A 24812-nucleotide genomic window follows, 5' to 3' on the forward strand; every position below is an offset into this window, starting at 1 on the left:
CATATAGAGTAGACTACCATGAATAAGTCAATGTTCCTTTCCGCAAAATGATTAGCAACTTCAAAAAAGACAACATTTCTAGTAAAAACATATCTAAGGAATTATATTTTAGCTGTCCTAGAACACGGTCATGAAACCACTCCTAAGAGGCAGAACCCCTAAGTGAACACTGGAGAGCTCCTCTTAACATTCCTCACCAGTTTCAAAGTAGTTTTATAAACATTACAAAATACACATGAATCTCATGAGATATAGAACTCTCTCCACAATCAGATGTATAAATATATAGTGTATAGCAAAGGAGGAGAACTAAATCTTTATGTGTATATTTACAGATATTGAACATCCTTGCAAAATATTTTTACACCAATACAGTTATTTATATAACATTTAGTGATACAAAATAGTATCAACTATTATAGTTCAACTTCATTTGGATATAGCATAGCTTTTGGCAGTTTTCATTAACTATATTTCTACTCAAACGAAAAGCATTTTAACGGTTTCAGTTATTGTTCTATGATGCAGGAAGTCTGGGTTGTTGTCCAGGAAAATAAGCTGAAAGTATTGGTGAGCTGCCCGATTTTGTTAAAGATGGTCTAGCTGGAAAAGAAAGGAGAAACTGTGTTAGAAAACACAAAACACAATTCAGATCAGCGTATAAGAATATTAAAAACAAGTAAAGTTTCCAGTAATATCATTTGACTTAACAAAACATGAGGAATTTCCCTCTAAAATGTGGATTTGCACAGCCTCGGTAGTATGTGTAATATATTTACTTCTATAAATATATTTACCTCAAGTTACTACCATAGTTATATACATAAAACTTAATTGTGTAATCATGTTAAAAAGGAACACACCACGTATAAGTACTGCAAAATAAAAAAAACAATATTAATGTTGCTTTTTCTTAGATTCCAATGTCCATATTTGACAGGAAAAAAAAGCAATATTTCAACTCTTCAAAACTGATGTTTCCATTATAAGTGATCCTGGTACAAAGACTGAAAAGGTTGTCTTAACACATGAGCCTGTTGACTTATCTACTGAATGCTATAGTTAAGAGAGCAAACTTTACAGGAAACCAAAAAATCAAATACATGCACAGTCATTAACTTGAAGTGCAATTTTTTTTACTGGGGGAAACACAGCAGAGATTGCATGCGTTTGGATTTTGTCATGGACAGCAAACAATATAACAAGGCAATAGACCTCAAGACACAAGTGAATGTGCAGTCGACCAGACAGCATTTAACACAAGAAGAAGAAAAAAAGTAGAAAGACGGGAATCAATGCATACACAAATACGCTCTAGTAAAGCACACAGTTTAAAACGGCACTTATTTTAGTGGAAGTGTGGCTTCTATAAGAATCATCAACAAGTACCATTTGGATGCATCTTGCTTTTTTGGCATTATGGCAAGACTGCATATGTAGAATAATATTCTACCATTCAAAAGTTCGGGGTTACTTAGAAATAAAAACTTGCGAAGCTTCCAAGGGAGGACAGGCTGTGCAGTGGCTGTCTGTTATTGGTTGAGCGCCTCATTATTGCTTTGTATATTTTATCCTTTGGGGATCTCTTAAGGGCCCACCCCAAGTGAAAAGGTAACAGACCTCCTTGCTTTCTTGTGCCTAGAGGGATACCAACCATGCCCCACTGATGAGGTTGGTCAGTTCCCTAATGCAGGGGAAATGTTCCTCAGATTTTGTTTCTGGATTTCTTGGGGCAGGACCAGACTGATAAGAAGATTATTTCCTCTGTAATGGCACAAGAGAGCTAAAACTTAAGCCTGGACGCACAGTAGGACAGGCTATTAAGCAGTTGTCAGCTTGAGCTACTCATATTTGTTTGTAGGATACTTCAAAATGTTCTTGTTTTTGAGAAGAAAAGAAAACTAAGAGCAAAAAAAACAAACTGTGCATTGTTAATATTGGAAATGACTATTGCATCTAGAACGGCTAATTTTTAATGGAAAATCTTCATAGGCCCTTATTAGCAACCATCACTCGAGTGTAACAATGGCACATTGCATTAGCTAATAAAAGTTTATTTTAGGAGGATAAACGGTTTCAATGGAAAACAAGGACATTTCTAAGTAACTCCAAACTTTTGAATGGCAGTGTATGCACGTAAAATGTACCTGTGGTTGATGCAGTTCCATTTTTCCTTTGTCCTCTGACTGGAACATTGCCATTGTTCTTCAGATATTTAATATCTAATCCAACTGGATCACTGAGATACAAAGAAATAATACAGTATTATACCATAATAATAATAATAATAATAAACCTGTATTACAGGACGATAATTTAATAGAATTGTCAACGTAGAAATTGTCTGTCATGCTGGGTGGGGCTTAATGTAAGGTTAAATCAGAAAAAGAAAAAAAGAAATTCAAAAAACAAAAAAGGTCCTGTAGACTGTAGACAGTTCAAAAGACTGAACAATGGACCTAAACAGGCACACAGTTTACAGTCCAGAGCCCCAGTTTTACCCCCCGCCTGGCAGTAGGCATTGTTCTTTCCCCAGCCACACACACAGCCCCGGGTACAATGAGGAGCCAATGGTAGCCCTCGATGAAGCTGCTCGTTCTCAGTTTTGTTAGCCTGAGGTGGGTTGCGCCAATGGAAATTATGTCATGTAAGAAGAGGTGGGTGGAGATGGTGACTAGGCAAAAGAAGGAGAGTGGGGGAAGAGTGAGTGTGAGAGTGAAACAGAAGAGCGAGAAGGGCAAACAGATTTTTGGCCATGCCATTTCATATGCTAGTAATATATTCTAATATATAATATTATATACAACATTCCAAGAGTACTCCACTGCACGATGTCGAGGCATTAGAGCAACACCGTTTGAGTGAAAAAAATCGATCACGGATCGATTTTTTCACCCGTTTAAAGACGTGCCGATTATTGTCATAATCGTCACGATTTTCGGTGACGTGCCCGGACCGGCAATTGTCATCAAGGGGTTAACAAGGAACATCATCATCAAGAAGTTACGACAGGAGTGCATTAGTGAGTGGTTTATGGTACAAAACTTACAAAATGACCCCAACAAATAATGGAAATAAGTCTGAAAATAAGTTTAGATTGAATATTAGTATGCTAAAAAATATGTTTACACCTGTAAGCTTGCACTAATAAATATAAACACAAAACAAAGTATGCAACATCTAGTCATCAGTTTGATTAAATGTAAATGTACTGTTACACTTAATGCAAAGCGTGCTTATGAAAAAAAGGCCTTTGTCGAGACAGAATCAGGATTTCCGCTTGCTTTTACACGCTGAGCAATTTAGACTCGTTAAATCTTTTATTCTGACACCGTTTCAACGTTTTGCTATTAATCAACTGAAAAAAAGGTTTATTTCAAGAGTCCTCTAACACTTAAGCAAAATCCTTACCTTTTGCGGTTCCCATTCTGGTTGCCTTTTGCATCACTTTTGCCCCCCCCCCCCCATCTGTTTTATTCCATATTTGCTACTGCGTTCCATTACACTCAGTGTGAACATTGACCCTGTTCCCTAAATCATTATAACTTTAAAATGCAGATGTGTCAGACACTCTTTATATTGCATACAATTGTAATGCTAATGTCTAAGTAGCTCGAATAACAGATTCATTTCCGATGTCAGGATGCAGATTGCACTTTTCCTGAATACAATGAATCCAAACAGAATTATATTTTTTTCAGATCTGAAGCTTCATTTTTAATGAGTTTGCAAATAGTGTCTCAAACATTAGTACTAAGCCTTTGGTCACTTGGGGTAAGAGGTGTAATAAAATAAAATATATGAAGTGTTTTCATTTAGGTGATTTAGATATTGTGCTAGAAATCCCCCACTATGTGGAAAAAAGTCTATTCAGATATGTCCATACATACCTTGAGGTAGGAGGGATTATGGGAGTAGACGTTGAAGGAACGGGTCGTAAATCACCAGGAGCTGAATCAGAAGGTGAGCTAATATTAAACCGAACCTATGGAATGAAATACAGAATATTCAAAATTAGAGTCACAGAACACTAAGTAAACACAGAAAAAAATACATTTAGAATAAATGAAAGATACAACTACCCGTGTTTGTAAATTATGAGCACCATACAGAAATGCCCATATCCAATACAACGTAAGTGCATAACGTGACAGCGCAATAAAAATAGTGGTTTTTGCATGCTGCTACACACCAACAGGTAAGTAACCAATATCCATTTAGCAGAATTCCCATACACATATATTCTTGTGTACCCAAGCCCTACTTGGTGAATATCTTTAATGCTAGTTTGTCAGGCTGAACTGTGATAATGTAGAGACATGCCAGTGATATGAATAAATAGATGGAAAGTGCCTGCCTGAGGGCCATGTCTTGAGCCAACAGGGTCTGTAGCTGGTGTGCTCATTCGTGAAGCTGGCGTAAAACTGTTCGCATAGTATTTAGGAAGAGCAGCGCCAATTGGTTGCATTATAGTAGAGGCAAGGTAGGGTTCATTACCAATTTGAAACTGGGGCTGGAAAAATAAAATAAACACACAAGCTCATGAGGAGTGGGAAATGTTTGTGACAATATATGAAAAATGTGAAAAAGCATAGACACAAAAGTACACAGAACATTTATGGAAGGACTGTAGACTTTTTCAAACTAAGCAGTGGCCATAGGCTGAAATATTTAGTTTGTCAGTCTTATTTTTTTTAATGCAATCGCTTTAACACAGACAGGCAAAATTAAATTAGGATGAATTGTGCCGAAATTATCAAGTGTCAAGGCCTGGCTTGTTCGCTGGTATTTGCAAAATAAACCATAAAACAGGAACAATGCTATGAAATACAATAAAAAGGTACATTTCCATTAGGCATATTTCGTGCCGTATTCTATGTAATAAGAGACCTTTATACAGATTAGAGTAAACATAACATCTTTTTTAAGGGTATATGCATATACTCACATTTTCATTATAAATGTACAAGTCTAAAACAGAGAATTAGTAGCCAAGCTGTGTGTTTTTCTCCTCACAGGAGTTTAAGCAACACATTGGTGTGTTTACAGCCATGCGGGAGAAATAATTCTTATTTCGTTGCAACAGTGAACAGGTAAAGCACAGCTTTGGAAAAATATACTCAGACTGCTAATGATAATAAACCTCCCTGCATTCTCCATCTGAGTTGCACCAGATGGTCTACATGCAAGTCAAGATCCTATTGCAATGTATTTCTACATATATCCTTTCCCAATACGAGTTCACAGTTTAGTCTTTCACAGGCTTTTTTTTCTTCATAGAACCCGTGGGATAAATTTTCTGCTTTACAACACCTGTCCATATCATCTTAAAGAGTGTTTTTTCCACACTGTATATTACCATCAAATTTAGTTTACCACCATCTGTTGCACACCTTAAAAACTCTACAAAAACGTGTCTAATACACATCAGGGAGACATTTGATGGCAAGTGTTCCTTTACTTGGATTGCCCTCAAAGAATTATATAATTAAACTTAATAAAGTAGACTAAAAAATCCCAAACTGCAAGTCATCTCATTGTAGAATGCATTTTATTGCATATGACTAATGGTGTAGCTACTTGTGATGACCAACATAGCTTATCAAACTGCAAAACAGAAACTTAGAAAATGTAATTGCATACAATCTTAAAGATTATTTTTTTATGTGCATTATATGCATTCTCTGTCGTATCAAATCTTGTTATTCAATATACTAATAATCATAGCAACTTATAAACCGATACACATACGTATGTATCTGCGACAGATGGGTTAGAGTCCCATAGTAGTGTCTTGTAAATTAAAATTGGTAATAAGGGCAGTGAACTTGCGTTCTAGCTTTAGAGCCAGACATGCTTACTGGGAGAGTCTGTGCAATGTCCTATTGTACACACTGTCCTGTAACTACTGTATTTGCTCGATTATACGACAAGGTTTTTTGCAGAGCAAATGCTCTGAAAAATACCCCTCGTCTTATAATGAAGGTCGTCTTCTAATCAGACCTCAAAAAAATGTCTGCTGGGGCCGTGCTGCTTACCGGGCTTTGGTCACGAGCAGCGTCTCTGCTACTAGCATCAGGAGAACAGGAAGCTAGCAGAGTCCTCACATAACTCTACCTCCCCCCTCCTTCCTCTGGGGGCGGGGCCAGAGAAGTTGCACGTACAGCTGGGCCCCTGCAGAAGTCTGCGAGTGGGAGATCTGCAGTTCACGTAAGGGGGTTGGGGAGGGTTTTTGAGCAAGTATGTGTGATTAATGGAATGAATGAGTATTTAAATGTGGCATATAGGGGTATAAGGCATATCATGGGGCACAGTGGCATATAGGAGGGTATAAGATATTTCTGGAGGCAGAGTGGCATATAGAGGGTTAAAAGGCACATCATGGGGCAGAGTGGCAAATAGGGGGGTATAAGGCATTTCTGGGGGCAGAGTGGCAAGCCAGGGGGGCAGATGTGCATAACTGGGGGGGGGCAGGTTGGCAAATAAAAGGAAATAAAAAAAAATATTTTTCTTAATCATAGCTTTTATTAAATATGAAAAAATAGTTTACATGAATTAATATTTACTAGTAAAACTTTTTTCCTATAGGGTAGTCTTATATGCAGGCTTTTTGTTTTTTCCTAAATTAATATTTTGATTTTGGGGGGTCGTCTTATAATCGAGCAAATACGGTAATAGGACAATCTTTTCCAATCTCATATCACACTGCTGGTCAGTATATATTGCTTTAAAATGTGTTGCTCAAAATATCTGACAACCTTCATTGTGAGAATGCTGTGCAGTCATGGCACTATTCATAATTTGGTTAAAAAATTATGAAACTCCAGAAGTTACAAATCAGGCTTCATTTGACTGCTTCCAAGGTGTTTTGAGGTTAGTTTTGTGTATGTTATGCAATATAGCAATAACCTCTTATAATCAGCTCACTGACTTGAGCAATCTAAAAAGTGCACTTTTCTTGATTGGAGAGGTCATTGATCCCAACATTAAAAACCACACTAATTAGAAAATGCTTAGTCAATGTGGCTTTGGAGCTGATATTTCAAGAGCAATGACATAATTTAAGGCCAATAGATGTTAATTTGTTCAGGGATTTCATCAAGATGCAAGATTAATCACTAGAACCTTTAGTCTAAGTGACCTATATAACCTCCATTATATAATAAGAGGTGTGTGTGCCTATAATATAGATTATATATATCAAATTAAAAGAGAGCTTGTGGGACTACAAAATTACATTTTTAACCAGCTTTCAAAATAAGGAGATGAGTGCAAGAATTTTCCAACAAATACACACTTTTTCAAAAACATTTACATCCTTTAGATCTGTGGTGTACTTTAATAGCTTTCTCTGTTGTCAGAAATCTAAAGTTTAACAATGTTAAATGTAGAATTATGCCTGTAGGAAAAAAATCCAAAATCTACATTCAGGCTTAACCCCTTCAATCCCCTATGGACATTCCCTTCCGGGTTGCGTCACTGCTGACGTAACCCGGAAGTTCATCGGAGGACAGACACTGCGATCTCTATGCACGTCTGTGAGGACCTGCATAGAGATCACAATGTGTGATCGGTGCAGGGGGATCGCGGGGAGGGGAGTGAGAAACCATGTCTCTCACTCCCCCTCCCATCCTGAAACAGTGAAGGAAAATAAAAACCCCGTTAATTTAAAAAACAACAAAATCATTAAAATAATATAAATAATTTAAAAAAAAATAATGTGACCTGTGATGTCATTGTGACATCACTGGCATGTTCAGGAGGTCCCTAAGACCTCTAACCATTTTTGCGTTAAAAAAAAAAAAAAAAGATAAATAAAAAAATTAAGAAACCTTACATCCCATTGCCCTAGCATAACATCTAGCCAGAATAACCCTCCTGCCCTCGTTCACAACCCCCAAACCCGTCAAGCCATAGGCATAAAAATTATACAAAAAATGTACACCTTATAGTATGCTCCCTGGTGCTGGGAAAGTATGGAAAATCTATATAAATTAGGTATTTCTGAAATCAGGACACCTGAATTGATAAACTTGGAGGGGATTTTCCATCACTTTCCCAGTGAATCGTTTTTTTTTCTAATTTTCGCCAGTTTTTACTAAAATTTCTCATTCTAAATTTTCAGCTAATCATCCAACTATGGTATCAAAAGAAAGCTCTATCTCTCCTTGAAAAAACAATATATAGTTTACATGGGTACACTATTCACAGGAAAAGAGAATCATCGCTGAACCAACAAAAATGGCAAAATTGCTCCGGGCTTTGAGGTACCAAAAACCCCTGGGACTGAAGGGGTTAAATTGTACTTTACTAACAAGCATGGGTGTAACCTTCCATTGGTCAAGAGGGGCCCGGTTGGTGGAACCCTAATTACGGGTTCTGATAAGGAAAAAGGGATTTTGGTGTAATTTCAAAAGAACAGATGTTAAGGCAGCGTAGAGAAGTCACTAGCGAGACCTCATTTAGAATACTGTGACCATAGCTTTATAGTGAAATGAATACTTCAATACTACAAAATGCAAAAGCTCACTCAAATATTACATGGTCTCTAAATATCTCCTGAGATGATGGTGAAACGGGGAGGTGAAACGTTATAAGAAACTTTTAATTATGTCAAACAATTAAATAATGTACAAGAAAGTAGGGTAGAAGACTGCTGGATAATGTGAGAAAATTCAGCATTACAGAAAATGTTCGTAAATAGCTAGAACATATATTCAGTGGAAATAGTACAGGAAAATTAACATTGGACGGAAGAAACAAAAACACGAATGTGCACAATATGAAAGTCTTAGTTCATTCGCCCCATCGCTGCGGCCGCCGTTTTAACTACACTATGAGGAGGAGAATCTCGCTATTTTGCCTGCACTAAGAGGAGGGACATTGAGTGAGCCGATTGTTTGTCCAATCAGCTCACTCCTGTCACATCATGCTTGTCCAATGGCTCTGCTGCATCTACTAATGAAAAGAGTCTACATAAGAGCAAAGCAGGTGGGAATCCATTCATTTCAATGTGGCTGCTTTAGGTGACAATGCTGTGCTGCATCTGAGCATTTTACAGAGCGAGATTCTTCTGCGCGAGACTAAGGCTAGGTTTCCACTTGGGTTTTTGTCCTGCGTTTTTTTTTGATGAAAAACGCCAAGAAAACTGCCACTGCATTTTCTGGCGTTTTAGCCTCTGTGGAAATTGCTTTTTTGTTTTTCCAGCCTTTACACGTTAGAATTGTCACCCAGCTAAAAGGGATTAGGATAAATGGCAAGTATCTGCCCCCTCCTGATGTAATTTCCTTGGTAGAGTTCTACTTAAACACGCCCCGGCGGACCCTTTGCTCTCTTTTCTGTGGTTTGTAAGGCATGCTTTGTTCCGAATGTCTGCTCCTCTAGGAAGATTGGCCCCAAACGATGGTGCAAATTGTTTGCTGTTGCTTTTGGCACGCAGGATCCAGTTGATGCGTCGGGTATGTTTGTTTGTAATGGCATGTTTGTTCCAAATGGTGTAAAATTGTTTTGTGTGAAACTTTTTGTTTCCAGCCTGTTTCTCGTAGGACACACAGATACTGGGTCCATCCTCTGCATTGTGACTGTGGAAAAAAACCACCATAAAAAACACCAAGGCAAAAAACCCACATGGCTTTTTCATGGCGTTTTTTCTCTGCCATAGACTTCTATTGGAGAAAAACGCCAAGATTTCCTTGCAAAAAACGCCAGAGTGTCAACATGCTGCGATTCTGAAAAACTGCCAGAGCCCAAAAAAGCAGAAAAACGCCAGAGGACTGAAAAAATGCCAAAACAGAAAAATGCAAAGTGGATGTGGCATTGTGCGATTTCCTATTGAAGAACAGCTAACATCTGGCCGCAGCGTTTTTTCACTAAAAAAAAACGCCGTGTGGCTGAATTGGCGTTTTTATGGGCGTTAGTGAGCCTCAGCCCGCCATTTCTCAGTGTCTAAGACTATTAATTTAATCTGTCCACTACTATCCTTAACCCTGTAACTCTAAGCTTATTTTGACATGTATTGCTAGAATGGTCTACAAAGAAACAGGATGTTCAGACTTCCTTCTTTGCGGATTGCTTCTTTTTTCTATTGTCTTGTAACATGTCCCATTATGTAGGAGCTTTATTAGGCAGCTTTTTATTTTTTATTCAGATTCCTTCAAGTGTATGAAATACCATACATCAGGAGAATAAAAGATAAGCAGATTAACACAATCAAATAAAACACAAAGTGGAAGAGAACACAAAGCCATAAAAATCCATTTATGATAAAAGAAATTCAGCAGAATATTGCAATTGAAGAATTTGGCTGACTGATACTTGACACCTCTGAACAATAGAAAATATTTTTTTGAAAGATGCTTTTATCCGAAGGGAAAAAAACAAACAAAAAAAACATTCTTACCTGGTTATTTTGCATGACTCCCAGATTTGAAGCTGTGTTGATGGCCTTAACCGAAACAGGCATTTCATATTCTGTCTGCACCCCTTGCAAAGATGCAATTTTGTTTTCATTCAGCTGCTTGTTAAGCCAGGAAATTACTATAGGAAATTAAACATTAACAGGATACATTTTTCATTAACATTAAAATTTTGTACATCTGCCTGACAAACCGAGCATTGGAAATAAAATAACTTATTTCACTGCACATTAGTATGTCAGATGGGAAAATATATTGGTAAAAAAAAAAAAAATACAAGTGGTTGACTCAGATCAGAGGAAAAAAAACTAGCCAGTGGTGGAAGCAATAAGTTCATTTTTCATGATAGCTACTGGCTCCTATCAACATCACTGGAGTAAGGACATGCATAATTTATAAAAGATTCTTATATCACATGTGCACAATGTAACATCACTGTGCATTCTAAAAAATACATTCTGTAGCAGGAGGACATATTAGATTCAGACTTCATTACTTGTGACCAATGTGATTCAGAAACAAAGGGAAACAAAATGTATATATATTTCTCATTGCTAACTCACAAACACGTAAAGGTCAGCATTCCAAAATGCATCTTACACAATCATAAACAAGCTGCTTTGCTCAGTTTACAACAGGGCTAGGAAGGCTGCAATGATGGAATACTTTCTCCAAGATCAATTAGGCAGCTTGATGGATTGTAAATACCAAGATAAAATGTCAAAGCAATGCAAAAAGGATGTGGTCTGATTTGTAAGCTACACAAGCAACAGTTTTACGCTGGCATTGTATGGGGCAAATGCCTACTTCTTTGCCAAGTGAAGTGTATCCATAGCATTATAAATAGATTAAACAATACACAACAAAATCATCCATGTACTGTTGCAGCACTGAAAGTTTATGGGTGGTTTTATTAGAATAAAAAATAAATGGCAAAACATTGAATATTTATTTCTATCTTGTCTCATTTAATGTTATGGCAAAAAAAAAGTTACACTAACCATTTTCATTTGTTTTCAACAGTTGCTTGCTTTCTTCAAGTTTCTCAGTAGTGTTGTCCACCTGTTCCTGCAACTTCAACACCTAGGGAAATGTATTTTAAATAAATATATACATACTTATACGTTTATTTTTTGGGTGAAAGTAATAAGTCAAACTCCCTTACACACAAAGAAGCCCCCCCCCCCCCACCTTCATAATACTATTTTTTTGCACTGCTCATTATCAGAGATTGGCACAACATAATCTTAGATCGCCTTGCGGATTTTCTGACCCTGGGACCTCTCATATAACTAGATAAAGAACCCCTGATGAGGATATTAAGGGATATTAGGACATCACAGGGGTTCCTTTAAGTAGAATTAAATTTTATTTTCATTTTTATAGAACTTTCAAATGATCTTGTACACAAAGAGTTAACTAAAATCCGGATCTCTGGTGCCTTCATGGCTGCTGTTTGGCATGTCCGTCTATGAAAAGGGATTGCTCTCAACTGTCATCCCTTAGGGGATATTTCTCTAGCCTAATAAATGTATTAAAAAACAATTTAGAAAACCTTCGCTCCACTTTAATCTGAACGTGGAAAGAATGAATACAGATCCACGTAACTGAGCCATGGCCACCTGGTTTGGATGTTAAATACAAAACGTAAAGACATACCTCATCCTCTTTTATCTTCAAAGTATGCTTCAGATTAGACAGCTCAGATTTCTCTTTCTGTAATGCTTGATCTTTTTCCCCCAAAAGCTTTTCTTGTTGCATTGTGACTGTATTTTTAAGTTTTATTTTCTCCATTAGTCTCTTCATGTCGGTCTGCAGCTTTTTGATAATCTCATTAGCCTACAAAATTGTTTCAGTTGGTTAATATGCTACTGCTGTCACAATTTATGTACATCACAAACACAAAATATAAGTTACCTTGATTAGTTCCTCAGAAAGGGACTTCACTGTACCTTCGAGCTTTCCAGTATGCAGCTGTTTTTGTTCCAAAGATTCCTCTAGCTTTTTCTGTGGGAGACAAAAAAAAATATTTTAGCCATGTATTCCAGATCCCATTTCTGTTTTACAAAAGTTTTAGTTAATATAGGAATGCCAACCTTATGTTCCTGAGCACTTTCACAAGCATCTACACTTCGAATTACAACGTGTTCCTTATCTTTCACTTCTTGCTCTAACACAGCAGTTTTTGTCTTTAACTGATTTATCAGCTTCTCCTTTTCATGACATTCGGAATCCAGAGTAGAGTTTTCTCTTCGGAGGGATGTTACCTCTTGTTTTGTTCTATGGCATTCCTGTAGAAAAAAATTAAACACAGAACCATTTCAAAAGACAAATATGGCCTAAAAAGAAAAAAACATCTCTAATGCACTCAGAATTTAGTTGGAATTGGTACTAAAATGGAAACACTAGAGCTTGTTTCAAAGAGTTAATGTTCAACGAATTTTGTTATACATATAAAAATAAAAGTCACAAAACTATGTACTTTGGATAGGTCATTTCACAATTAAACTTAAAACGTAATTAAGAACACATCCTTTTAGCACACGACAACTTAAATTTTCAGGCTCTAAACAAAGCTAAAGTCATGAATTGGTGCATCAGTGAGTCTACACACATTTACAATTAAAAAAGACCGGTAATTAAAATTTTTCTGTGCTTCACTCGGCATGATTTCATACCTCTTCCATTCCAGCAACTTTCCCTTTAAGTTCTCGTATGCATGACTCTGACTTATATTTCCTCTCTGTAAGGTCCTTATTGATTGCTTCCAATTCAGATACTCGAGCTTCCAAGTGCTGTATTGTTCTGCTGCTTGAGGTCTCCAACTCCTTTTTTTGTTGTTCATATTGAAGCTGGTATTGGGTTTGAATCTACCAAATGAATAGCATGTTACAATTCCTAATATTATATATACTGTTGGTAATAAACACACACACTATATTATATATATATATATATATATATATATATATATATATATATATATATATATATATATATATATATATATATATATATATATATATATATTATACACATACATACACAAAGACACATACAATCAACTTTTTTTTTTTTAAGGATTTTTAGAATGTTATATGAGCAGTACATTAAACTACTGATAAGATGTTCAAATCTTTTTTAGGCAACATGATAAGCAGCTAGGTCTGTGGTTTCACAGAACTGTATGAAATTATACTGAGATGTGATGGCCAATTAGTGAAAGTTAAGTGACACTAGCTTAATTTTCTCAACTACAAAGAGCTCCAATGGACAGTTTACATGGTGCGTATATGACACGCAAGACTGAATAGATATATCTTGTTTTCACCTGTCTTGTATTTTCTCAGCATTGCCTTTTAAAGGTGGAATAAAACAAACGACACATTCATTTCAGCGAACCTGTAATGCTTTCTCCCTTTCTGCTGTGATTTCTTGCGTATGCCTGCTGGTTAATAAAGTAGTCTGAGACGTCCATTCATTTCGTAGCTTATCTAGTTCTTTACACTTTTCTGCCAAAGCCTTGGAATAAGAAACATGTAAATGTCAGCAAAAGTAATTAGGCTTTAAAAAGTGGGAGCATGTAAGCAAGCGTCTGTATATTAAAGAAACACACTCTGGCTGTACGAGAGATTTAAAATACGTAAATGTTCAAGCCAACAGTACTGACATTTCTAATGTCTGATCGTTGTCTACAATAGGCAGAACGCTATATATCTGGGCAAAAATCAGACAAAAACACAGCAGTTAAAATGCATAGGACAAATAATTGATCTTCACAAGCAAAGGAAACAAATGGTCAGGATAATGAATATGAAAAGGAGTTTTGAGAATAGCACTAACTTCAACACTTTGACCTCTGGGTATTTACTAAAACATTTGAATGGCCTTTCACGTGCCATTATCCAGGAACTTAGCAGGAATGGACATTTCACAGTATAGTGTTAACACAAATGTTATTTATCTGATACGTGTACACTAACATTCAGGGTAACCTAAAAAACACAAATAACTTTACCTGTTGTGTAAAAGCAAGTTTTTTTGAAAGTTCCTCTTCAGACCGCTGCAACTTTTCTTTTAGTGTACAATTTTCTAACTACAAAAACAAAGACTTTTAAAATAGGTAACAATGTAATCTCTTATTGTACGGCGTTAGAACAATGGCTTAATATTTTGGATGTCTCTTTAAAATTATGTAAAACCAAATACATTTAAATGATAAAATATAGAATGGTATGTTTCAAAGGCAGTGGAATGTCATTTAAAAGTTGTATAGTGTGATTATAATTATGGAAAAATGATTTTAAAAAGTGACAAATATTAGTAAATCTGAGTCCAAGAGCATTTAAACTACAGTTTAGAATACATTTTAACTCCTGAGGCCCACAGAAAAGTTACACTCAAAAGGAAGGTGCAATATTGAATATTATGTATAATATTGACATTCCCCACAAAATGCACATGACAGATTAAAAAATGCCTACACGAAGAGGGAAGTGCTGTGGATTTAGATATAAAAGTCATGCATCCTGCTTATCTTAAAGTTTGCATTCTACTTTCTATACAAAAAAGGTCCATCTTTACTATCCCATCCAGGGCCGGCCCTACAATGGAGCCGACTGGGGCAATTGCCCCAGGCGGCACTTCAGAAGGGGCGGCACTTTGCCGCCCCAAGCGGTTTTTTTTGAAGCGGAGGAGAGAGGGGCACCGAGTGGTTTTCGCTTACCCGCTCGGCGCCCCTCTCTCTCTCCTCTGCGGCGAGTTTCCCTGTTCGGTCTCGGTGCCGGCTTGTAATGCAGAGCGCCAGAAGTGACGTGAATTTCCGGCGCTCAGCATTACAAGCCGGCACCGTGGCAGCACAGGGAGACTCGCCGCAGGACTGTTTAAGGGTAAGTACCGGTGGGGGGGGTAGATAATGCCGCCCCCCCCGGCGTCGGGCGGCATTTTAAACTTCGCCCCAGGCGGCGTTAAGTCTTTGGCCGGCCCTGATCCCATCCTCAGCTCTATCTACATCTATTCCATCTTTGCTCTATATGCCAGGTCAATGAGACCCAATTCCTTTGATGACAGATGACCATTATCATCCCACCTCAACTTTCAGATGTTTACATAATTACTTATCACAAATGTATGACCTACAACACTGTGTACACAATCTATGTACTCACCACAAAAGAGTAAAAATTGTATAAAACATTCTCGTTCCTATATAATTTAAGTACATTTCATTAATTAGTAATTAAGAGAGCATAATGGGGGGGGGGCTTTCCTAATACATATAAGGCTGCCAGTATAGTTTGGAATTCTATAGACAGCCTACCATAAAAAGAACGTTTTGCAAATTATACTATTAGAACTAACCTTTAGATTCTTCATGCAAGTGGCGAGATATTTCTTTACATCACTGTCATTTCCTGCTAAAAGTTTTAATGAAAGGTGAATGAGGTGCTTGAATGGGTTTGTTTCAATTATATTCAGGCTTGCAGGCATGCAGTCTGGCATACTTGTGGACGTTAACAGCTGCAGTAAAAACCTGTTAAAATAGAATAATAAGTATTAGAAATATAAATTGTGCAATTCTTTGCTCATTCATAATTTATGTTGGGAATTCTTCTGGTGTAACAAAAGCAGGTATTCATAGCTTGTTGACATAGAAACAGAAAGACTATTAAAAGTGCCTTTTTGGGGGGTGGCATATTATGTATTTGTGGAGCAAATTTTAGAAGACAACACCTCCTATTAACGCTATGCCAACACTAAGTTGGCTTAGGCATAAAAACTACAGATATGGCCACCAGGTGCCTCTCCACTATGTCAGCCACACTGGGAATCTCCAGAAACCAGGACTGGCAGCATTCCATGTATAAATCCACAAACACCTGTGATTTTGCTAGTCCCCTTTAACTTTCAGCAATTTGGAGCGTTCAATGATTTTTCTGGGTGGAACTTTAAAGTCTAATTATCATCAATGTGATAAAGCCAGCTGGTGACTGGTATAATACTGACCCTAGCCCTGGGAATATCAAGGAACAACATAAATATAAACTATAAGCCAAGGGCAGTGTAACTAGGGATCTGAACAATATGTAGCCAGGCTATTATTCCTATATCACCCATGGAAGCAGTTGCAACAATCCATAGAAAATAAGAGCATAAGGTTAAACAGTGATGAAAAGTGTTGGTGGAACCTCCCTAACGTTAGCATAGCAATCTTGCCCTTTTGCAGATGGGATAGGCAAGTTTAGGAACAGTATGTCATTAGCCATTAGACTGCCAAAAATCAGATGTATAGCTTTTATGTCACAGCAGCAGTAGGACCTTGCCAGAAATACCACAATAGCGCAATGCTAGGTCACAGCAGGTATTAATGCCCTCTCTTCATGACATAAAGCCATGATGGGCGCCTGGGCTTAGATTGCGACAACCCAGGCTTATGGTTTTTGGGGCTGTATCATCATGAGCAGAGGCCCTAATACTTACGGTGGATGTGGGGGTATTGCGTTGCCTTCCATGGTGTTACAAACAGTGAAGACCAGCAGTGCATAGTTGTATTTCTCTCATATAATTAATTTTAATATACACAAAGTAATGGCAAGATACTCCTATTTTATGCACTTTTTATTAGCCACATGAATGCATCAAGTACGTTTTATGGCCTTAAAACAGAAGGGAAGTTGGGGATTCCACTAGTATATGACTTCAAATAAACATCATGTGCAAATGTCTGTCAGCCTCAGGAACAGAAATCTCTAAAAACGGCTTTAGAGAGGGGAAAAAAACAAGAAAAGAAAAAAAAAAAACCGGTATTTGATAATAAAGCCTATAGGATTGTATTTAGGCAAGCAATCCATTTCTTCTTTTTAGCCGAGGACAAATTAACGGTATGTTATCAGATCGCTACACGGCAAGTGTCGTATGTCTCCTACCAAATGTATCAACAACTCCTTTATAATCACACACAGATTTTATTTTTTTAGGTGTAAAAACATTAGTAGTGCAGTATTTCAGGAGTTGTGACCAGTGTTCCCTGTAAGCTGTGCGCGCGCACATAGCTTTCAGAGGGAGCGCACACGAACAAAAATTGTGCGCACAACCAGTAGCATACCGAAGGGGGGGTGGTCAGCTACCGGTTGTGTGCACAGCACCCCTCCAGAGACAGACAGTAATGTCCGCCGCTAGAGGAGAAAGCTCGGTTGGGGAGATCAAGGATCTCCCTCCAACCGGCTTAAAATCAATCAAGGGAGCGGGAGGTCCCTTGATTGTAAAATTATATATTTTAATAACAGAAAAAATATATATATATATATATATATATATATATATATATATATATATATATATATATATATATATATATATATATATATATATATATATATATATATATATATGATTGCTAACAGCAATACCACTCCTATCATGCCCAAGCAACCAGTACATGCTAGAACCTGGGCATGATAGGAGTGTGATTGCTGTTAATCATATGTATATATATATATATATATATATATATATATATATATATATATATAATATATATATATATTTTGTTATGGATTTTTTTTGTCTAATTTTGGTTTTACTTTTAAGTGTTTTTTTTGTTTTTAAATGTGTGTGTGTGGGGGGTCAGTTTCGGTTTCACTCAAGTGAATGCTAAATTTTCAGGTCCAGAATTTTCATTGCTATATTGTTATCTAATTTTTCTGTTATTAAAATATATAATTGCTACCAGCTATCTCACTCCTATCATGCCCAGGCAGCCAGTACATGTTGGAACCTGAGCATGATAGGAATATGATTACAGCCTCCCTATGCCATGCTATCCCCCCCCCACACACACACTTACACATCCATGCCATCACACACACACTCATTCACAAACATTCAGTTTAAACTACAGCATAACACCCATCACTCTCACACACTAATTTCAAGATTACTTACCTTGGAATTGTTGGAGCATTTTGCACTCAGGGCACCAAAAAAACCCCAAAAAAACACACCTGTACCTGTGAGTGCAATATTGTGTAGTGGGGGTTTCTCTACATTGACATATTACACTATTGTTTTCGCTTTATGTATTTTCTTTTAAATCTGAAAAGCATGTGCATTACAGAAGACTAAGGTTGTATTCCCTCCACACACACACACACATATATATATATATATATATATATATATATATATATATATATATATATATATATATATATATATATATATATATATATATATATATATATACTGGGGTATTTAACACAAATTATCTATGTGTTTCTTTGTTTAAAATGCAAGTATGTAAATATAATTACAAGGAATTAAAATGTACATTTTACAGTGGGGAAAGAAATCTGGCAACCGGAAGGCAAAAATCTAGATTTTGATTTTAGGTCGAAGAATGGACAGTAAATCAAGAATTTGACTTCTATATTTGTATTAACATACTTGGCTATACCTCTGTTGGATGTCTTAGCTACATAAACCACACTTCTCACCTCCCGCAAGGCCCCACAGTATTTTCAGGTATTTGTTAAGGAAGCCTTACCCATATGTTCTGCACACGCAACATATGCTGGGCAGTATCAAATTACTCAGTAATTAACCCTTTGAAACTATGAGAGACCAGGTTTTGCCACTGCAAAGCTGAATACACAAAAGATACCAGCAATAAGTAGGAAAAAACATGTAATCATGTGGATTAAATGATACCACTTTAGTAATGCAACTGGTCAGCTTTAAAGGGGGGGTGCGACAGTTTATAGGATAAAAACATATTGGTTAGGTTTCCAAATACTTTATTTTAGGCATTTATGTATTTAGTTTAACACAAAACTGCATTGTAGAGATGGTTACGTTTTAACAGACCATCACAACCATGGCTTTGGGGCTGGTATCCAACTTAACCCCCACTCATGTATATAAAAACTAATTCTTGATTTGCGGGATCGCGTATCCACAATATTCGTAGCACATGAGAACTCCACAAGCACTAGGATAAAATAAATGCATTAAATGTGGATTATGGAATATTGTAAGATTTTTTTCTCCCGTTATGTTCATTTTGATTAGACAAATGCAGTAATCATTAATAACTCAAGATGGTTTAGGATAAAGTTGAATATGAAGAAAGAAATGGATACCTGGGAACAGTTTTGTCCTGCTCCGCAATACATTGCTCCAAGAGGTCTATGAATCTTTGGGGAAATGAAGAAAACTCGACTAAAAGTCCTTGCTGGTTTTTTAAGCTGTATATAGAGATAAAAAATTAAATAAAGCATGTAAAATAAAATACATTTACAAAATAGTTTACCAAGTTTCATAGAGTGTAAGATAAATTAGGACACCAACAGAACAAAAACAAACAAACATACTATACAAAATTTTATATTACATTGATTACACAGATACAATATTTGACCAAAGGTATGTTTAGGTATTTTAGCCACACCCATTGCTAACAGGTGTATAAAACCAAGCATGTAGACATGTCATCTCGATAGACAAACACTGGCAGTAGAACGGGTTGTGCTGAAGAGCTTAGTGAATTTAAACGCAGCACTGTCATAGAATGCCATCTTTGACACAAGTCATGTCATAAAAATGTTGCCCTGTTAGATCTTCCCCTTTCTACTAGAACTGGCATTATTGTGAAGCGTATAGGAGTAATAACAGTTCAACCAAGAAGCAATGTCCAACTCACGGAGCGGGGTTTCTGAGTGCTGAAGCACGTAGAGGGTAAATATAGTCTATCCGCTGTAACATCACTCACTACAGAGTTCAAACATGCCTCTGGAAGCAACATCAAGACACACACTGTGCATTGGGAGCCCATGGCCGAGCAGACACATGCAAGCCGAAGATCACTATGTACAATACCAAGTGTTGGCAGGAATAAAGCACACTGTCACTGGACTCTAGAAGAGTGGAAACATGTTCTGTGGGATTGATGAATCATGCTTCAAGGTATGAGACAAATCTGTGTTTGGTAGATGGCAGGTGAAGGCTACCTACCAGAAAGCATGGTGCCTAGTGTAAAGTTTGGTGAAGGAGGGATAATAGCCTGGGCTTTTTTTTCCAGGGTTTCACTTAGTTCCAGTCAAAGGTAAAGAGACATTTAGGTAATTGTATGCTTCCAACTTTGTGGAACTAGTTAGGGAAAGACCATTTTCTGTTTCAGCATAACTGGGCTCCTGTGCACAAAGCAAGGTCCATAATGGTCTGACAAGTTTGGTTTGGAGGAACTTGCGGAGCTTGCACAGAGCCTTGACATTAACACCACTGAACACCTTTGGAATGAATTGGAATGCTAATTGTTAGCCAGACTCTCTCATCAGTGCCTGTTCTCACAAATCCTTTTGGCTAATAGGCAGAAATTTCCACAGACGCACTCCAAAATCTTGTGGAAAGCGGTCCCAAAAGACTGCAGGCTGTTATGGTGGCAAAGGGGGGGGGCAACTCCATATTAATGCCCATGGGTTTGGAACAGGATGTCCACCAAGCTCATATAGCTGTGATGGTCAGTGTATATAAAATAATCTCATATCATTATATTATGTAATGTATACCACTTCCTCCACTGAGCAAAAATATTTTGTAGCATTTGCTAATTGGTTCCAGAACCCAGCAAAAGGTATATAACAGGACAACACTGTTTCCAACAGAATGGAGAAACAGCTTCTTCTTGAAGATAGATGAACAGAGGCAATGATATTTTATCACCATTACGAAGACACAAGAAGCTTTATATAAATATATACTGTATAATCATAAAGTGTCTTTCATATACTTAAAATGATTTATGCCTGTCTCACAAATAATTAAAAAAATATATATATTTTAGACAGCATGGAAATAATGTCACCTTTCCCACAGTTTTTTGAAGTGCAAGTTTGGTTACTTTGCTATTTACTAGAAAAGCACAAGGTGAGTTTAATGTTAAAGTCCTCAAAGAAAGATAACGGATACCATAACATCATAATCAAATATTAAATCAGAGTAAAATCATTACAAAATGTAAAAAAAAAAAGTTAGCTGTATCAGTTAACAGTAAGTGGCCATTACTCATGACTGGAGTTTTTCCAAATACTAAATTAGATACCCTGACATCTTACACCAATAAGAGTTTTCATTTACCTTTGAAAATCTTCCTCCCCTAGATTCAGATTATATAAGAAAAATGGATCTGTATCATCAGATAGCCGTACAATTAGGTCCTATAACACAAGGTCAATAAAAAATATATATTTGATCACATTCATGAAAACCATAATTGTGCTTGCAAAAATATTAAAATTATAAACTTGGACAATTAAGCAAATGATGTAAAGTAAAATTAAGTTTTAAGTAAAAACAAAAGTTAAGCAAAATAAAGCATGAAAAAGTTTGGAATAGATTACATTCATCCATGTTTAAGTGGATTAAGTAATACCGTATTGGCTCGAATATAGGCTGCACCCGATTATAGACTGCACCCTTAAAGTTTGGTGCTATTTTATAGAAAATAAATATTTTTAAAGAACAAATACACATTAGGGGAATGGTAAAACAGTATTTACATTTTTGGTATCTATCAGTTAGTCAGGATAGGTTATATATAAACAGAAAACCAATAGCCATTTTAAGGTCCCCCCCTTAATTCATAATGCACCTTACTTATAGATATGCCCCTCTGCCACCCAGATATGCTTTATTACCCCTGATATGCCACTCGGCCCCTAATATGCTTTATGCCCGCAGATATGCCACTCTGACCCCCCAGATATGCTTTATGCCCCCTACTTACCAATGCCCCCCCCAGACTCCCTGGTGTCTAGCGGGGCCAGCCAGTGGACATCTGTGCGATGCGTGCAGACAATCTCCGCTGCCGGCACTTCTATGGTGGAGCACCAGAAGGTTATGTCACGCCGGTGCTCTACCATAGAAGCCAAGGCAGCGGAGGTCGTCTACGCACATCGCGCGGATGTCCACAGCTGCTGGAGGGGAGTATCCAGGTGCACTATCCCTGGATCCTAACCCTGCTGCTTGCCTGCGATACGAACTGCACATCCCGGCGCTAAACCCCGAATATAGGCCACACCCATACATATATATATATATTTGGGCCAATATGGTATTTCAATTATATACATTTAGAGAAGATTACTTAGCAAATAAACAACTCAGTTACCTGTGTAATTAACCCTTAAACTCAAATGTATTGTACAGAAGGGTACCCATGACTCTCCAGGGACAAAAGTCATTTGATTACCCCCCCCTTTTAAATTTAATACGATTCTTTGAATGCCAGTTACTGCATGTGAAGGCAGGCACCAGGTCACAGAAGAAAAAGTTTGAAAATCAATGCTCTATGAAGTCAAATCAACCCTTTCCTACAACAATCTGCAAATTAATAACAAGACCTACCTTTTTATGTACAGGATTTGAAGTTGAATGAGTTTCAACAGTTAACCTCACATTGGCACGTCTGAAAGACAAATTTATTGAACATTCCGTTAAGCTGCGGTTCATACAACAGTTTAAGTTCATTCCTAAAATAATTCAGGTTAAGAAAAATAAATAAAAAGAGGAGAGGGAGAAGAAACGTGATAAAATTACTCATCAGTTCTTGAAAAAGAATCATCTGCTAAATCTAAGATACTGAATACTTGCCATTTTAGGTTAATACTTCACTAGTGAATTCATATACTAAAATTTTTAAATACAATAATTATAATTGGAGCAGTCCAACATTCGTTTCCCAGCAACGATCTGCAGATTCCATTGAACTTTTGGAGCCCTTAATTAGTAGCAGGTGAGACTCTAATTAACATGCAGCGGTCACATAAAAGTGGCATTTACCTGCTGGACCGCAAATTAAAGCAATAAAAAGGGAATATCAATTTTATGATCCAAAGTAATCCAGCTACAGAGTTTCAACACCGCCTAACCTGGCACTTGAAGAAAAGTTACTATTCGTGTATAAAGGAATCAGACAAAAAAATAAAAAAATAAAAAATAAAATAAAATAAAAAAAGCATCTGGCAGAACTGGTAACGGATGGTGCACATAGCGGCAATAGTTCAGCATAATAGTTCTTCAAACGTCTTTTTTGTATAATCTTTTTATTGATTTTACAGCAATAAATGCATGACATTATACAACAGCACGCGGGTCAGAAATAACAGTATCAAAACTATAAATCCAATATGAAATTCCTATTATCTTCCTCTGACTCCACCAGTGGCAAATAGGATCATTGGAGAACCACGTCTCCACGTTCCCATTCGTAGATTACAGACCTCCTGCTGTACGCCATTGTGTGTATGACTATGCATCTCATATAAACACAATTCAGCAACAAAGAAAGCAAACAATAATACATAATTATGACTCCTAAACTTCCAAAGGAGACTGGCGGCTTTACATCAACGTACACAAATATTGAGCAGTTTTGAAGAATAAACCCCATGGTCTTGTTCAAAAGTATTTACAATGTAAACAATGAACTAAGAAACATATATATAGATCATATAAATAACTGATTGTTATATTAGTTTTTTTGATTATATGGATACCCAGAAGACAAGCAAGGGTGTCAAGAAAAAATAAAATTAAAAAAATTATATATAAGTTTCTGTTATAAATTACTGTGAAACTATATATTTTATAATATGTAGTTGTGTTTGAGTTCTAGTAAACAATGGCCTATAAATGTTCATTATATGTATAGTTTATAAAGATTTATAGACAAGAAAAAGTAACAAGACAGGTTATTCATTTACATTATACAGACCTGCGTGTTATCAAAGAAGCACATTGCATGGATTGAAATAAACACAAACATGGTATTTTCACATGCTTAAAAAAGCAAGAAGATGAAGAGTAGTTCTCAGGATTTGCTGTGACCAATAATAGAGGACACAGCTCTGTTCTGGTGGCTACAGAAACACACATTCACAAAGCACAGCAAGTGGGAAGATATGTTTTATTCTGTGTAATGCCTAAATGAGATTGCCTAGACCAAGGCTTGCTGGAAATACTTATCTGGTAAAGATGACAATTTTATTGGTTTAACTGAATCGCAAGCTTCCAAAATTTTGATACCAGGGCTTCTTCTGCTTAGTAGCTGAAATGCGATTTAAGACTATGGCTTGATTTCAGCAGTCACAGCTGGGATACACGGGAGAACGCAATTCCATTTGTCCGTGTGAAATGGAGCATTCGGCACAAGCTCTTGGCGTTATAAACTGTCCCACGCTATAAAGCATATTTACTAAAGTGTTTATTTGAGAGTTGTGGTTTTAGCACTCTTACTTCACTGTTCATTATGAAGCGTGTCCAGCAAGGAGGTCTGAGCTGGCCCTGTATATAGTATAGTTCAATGCGTGAGGAGACTTTCAAGAACCTTAACTAGTTAGA

At 36.8% G+C, this 24812-nt stretch overlaps 1 protein-coding gene across 1 annotated transcript in view; it reads right to left on the bottom strand.

Annotated features, from left to right (window-relative positions):
* Positions 1-517: 517 nt before the first annotated feature.
* LOC149300531 (spindle assembly abnormal protein 6 homolog) overlaps positions 518-24812 on the bottom strand; it is a 40528-nt gene continuing 16233 nt past the window's right edge. The window contains exons 3-18 of the mRNA XM_089485027.1: positions 22818-22878; positions 21549-21628; positions 19556-19660; positions 15777-15948; positions 14434-14511; positions 13818-13937; positions 13094-13285; positions 12512-12706; positions 12333-12422; positions 12075-12254; positions 11417-11498; positions 10400-10536; positions 4358-4513; positions 3891-3985; positions 2161-2239; positions 518-622 (exon numbers count right to left, since the gene is read on the bottom strand). Of these exons, the coding sequence (XP_089341153.1) occupies positions 518-622; positions 2161-2239; positions 3891-3985; positions 4358-4513; positions 10400-10536; positions 11417-11498; positions 12075-12254; positions 12333-12422; positions 12512-12706; positions 13094-13285; positions 13818-13937; positions 14434-14511; positions 15777-15948; positions 19556-19660; positions 21549-21628; positions 22818-22878 (1927 nt within the window). The remainder of the gene's footprint in view (positions 623-2160; positions 2240-3890; positions 3986-4357; positions 4514-10399; positions 10537-11416; positions 11499-12074; positions 12255-12332; positions 12423-12511; positions 12707-13093; positions 13286-13817; positions 13938-14433; positions 14512-15776; positions 15949-19555; positions 19661-21548; positions 21629-22817; positions 22879-24812) is intronic.

The sequence above is a fragment of the Sceloporus occidentalis genome, unplaced genomic scaffold (genome assembly GCF_023333645.1).
Source record: "Sceloporus occidentalis isolate IW3139 unplaced genomic scaffold, rSceOcc1.0.p SCAF_24, whole genome shotgun sequence".
NCBI lineage: Eukaryota > Metazoa > Chordata > Lepidosauria > Squamata > Phrynosomatidae > Sceloporus > Sceloporus occidentalis.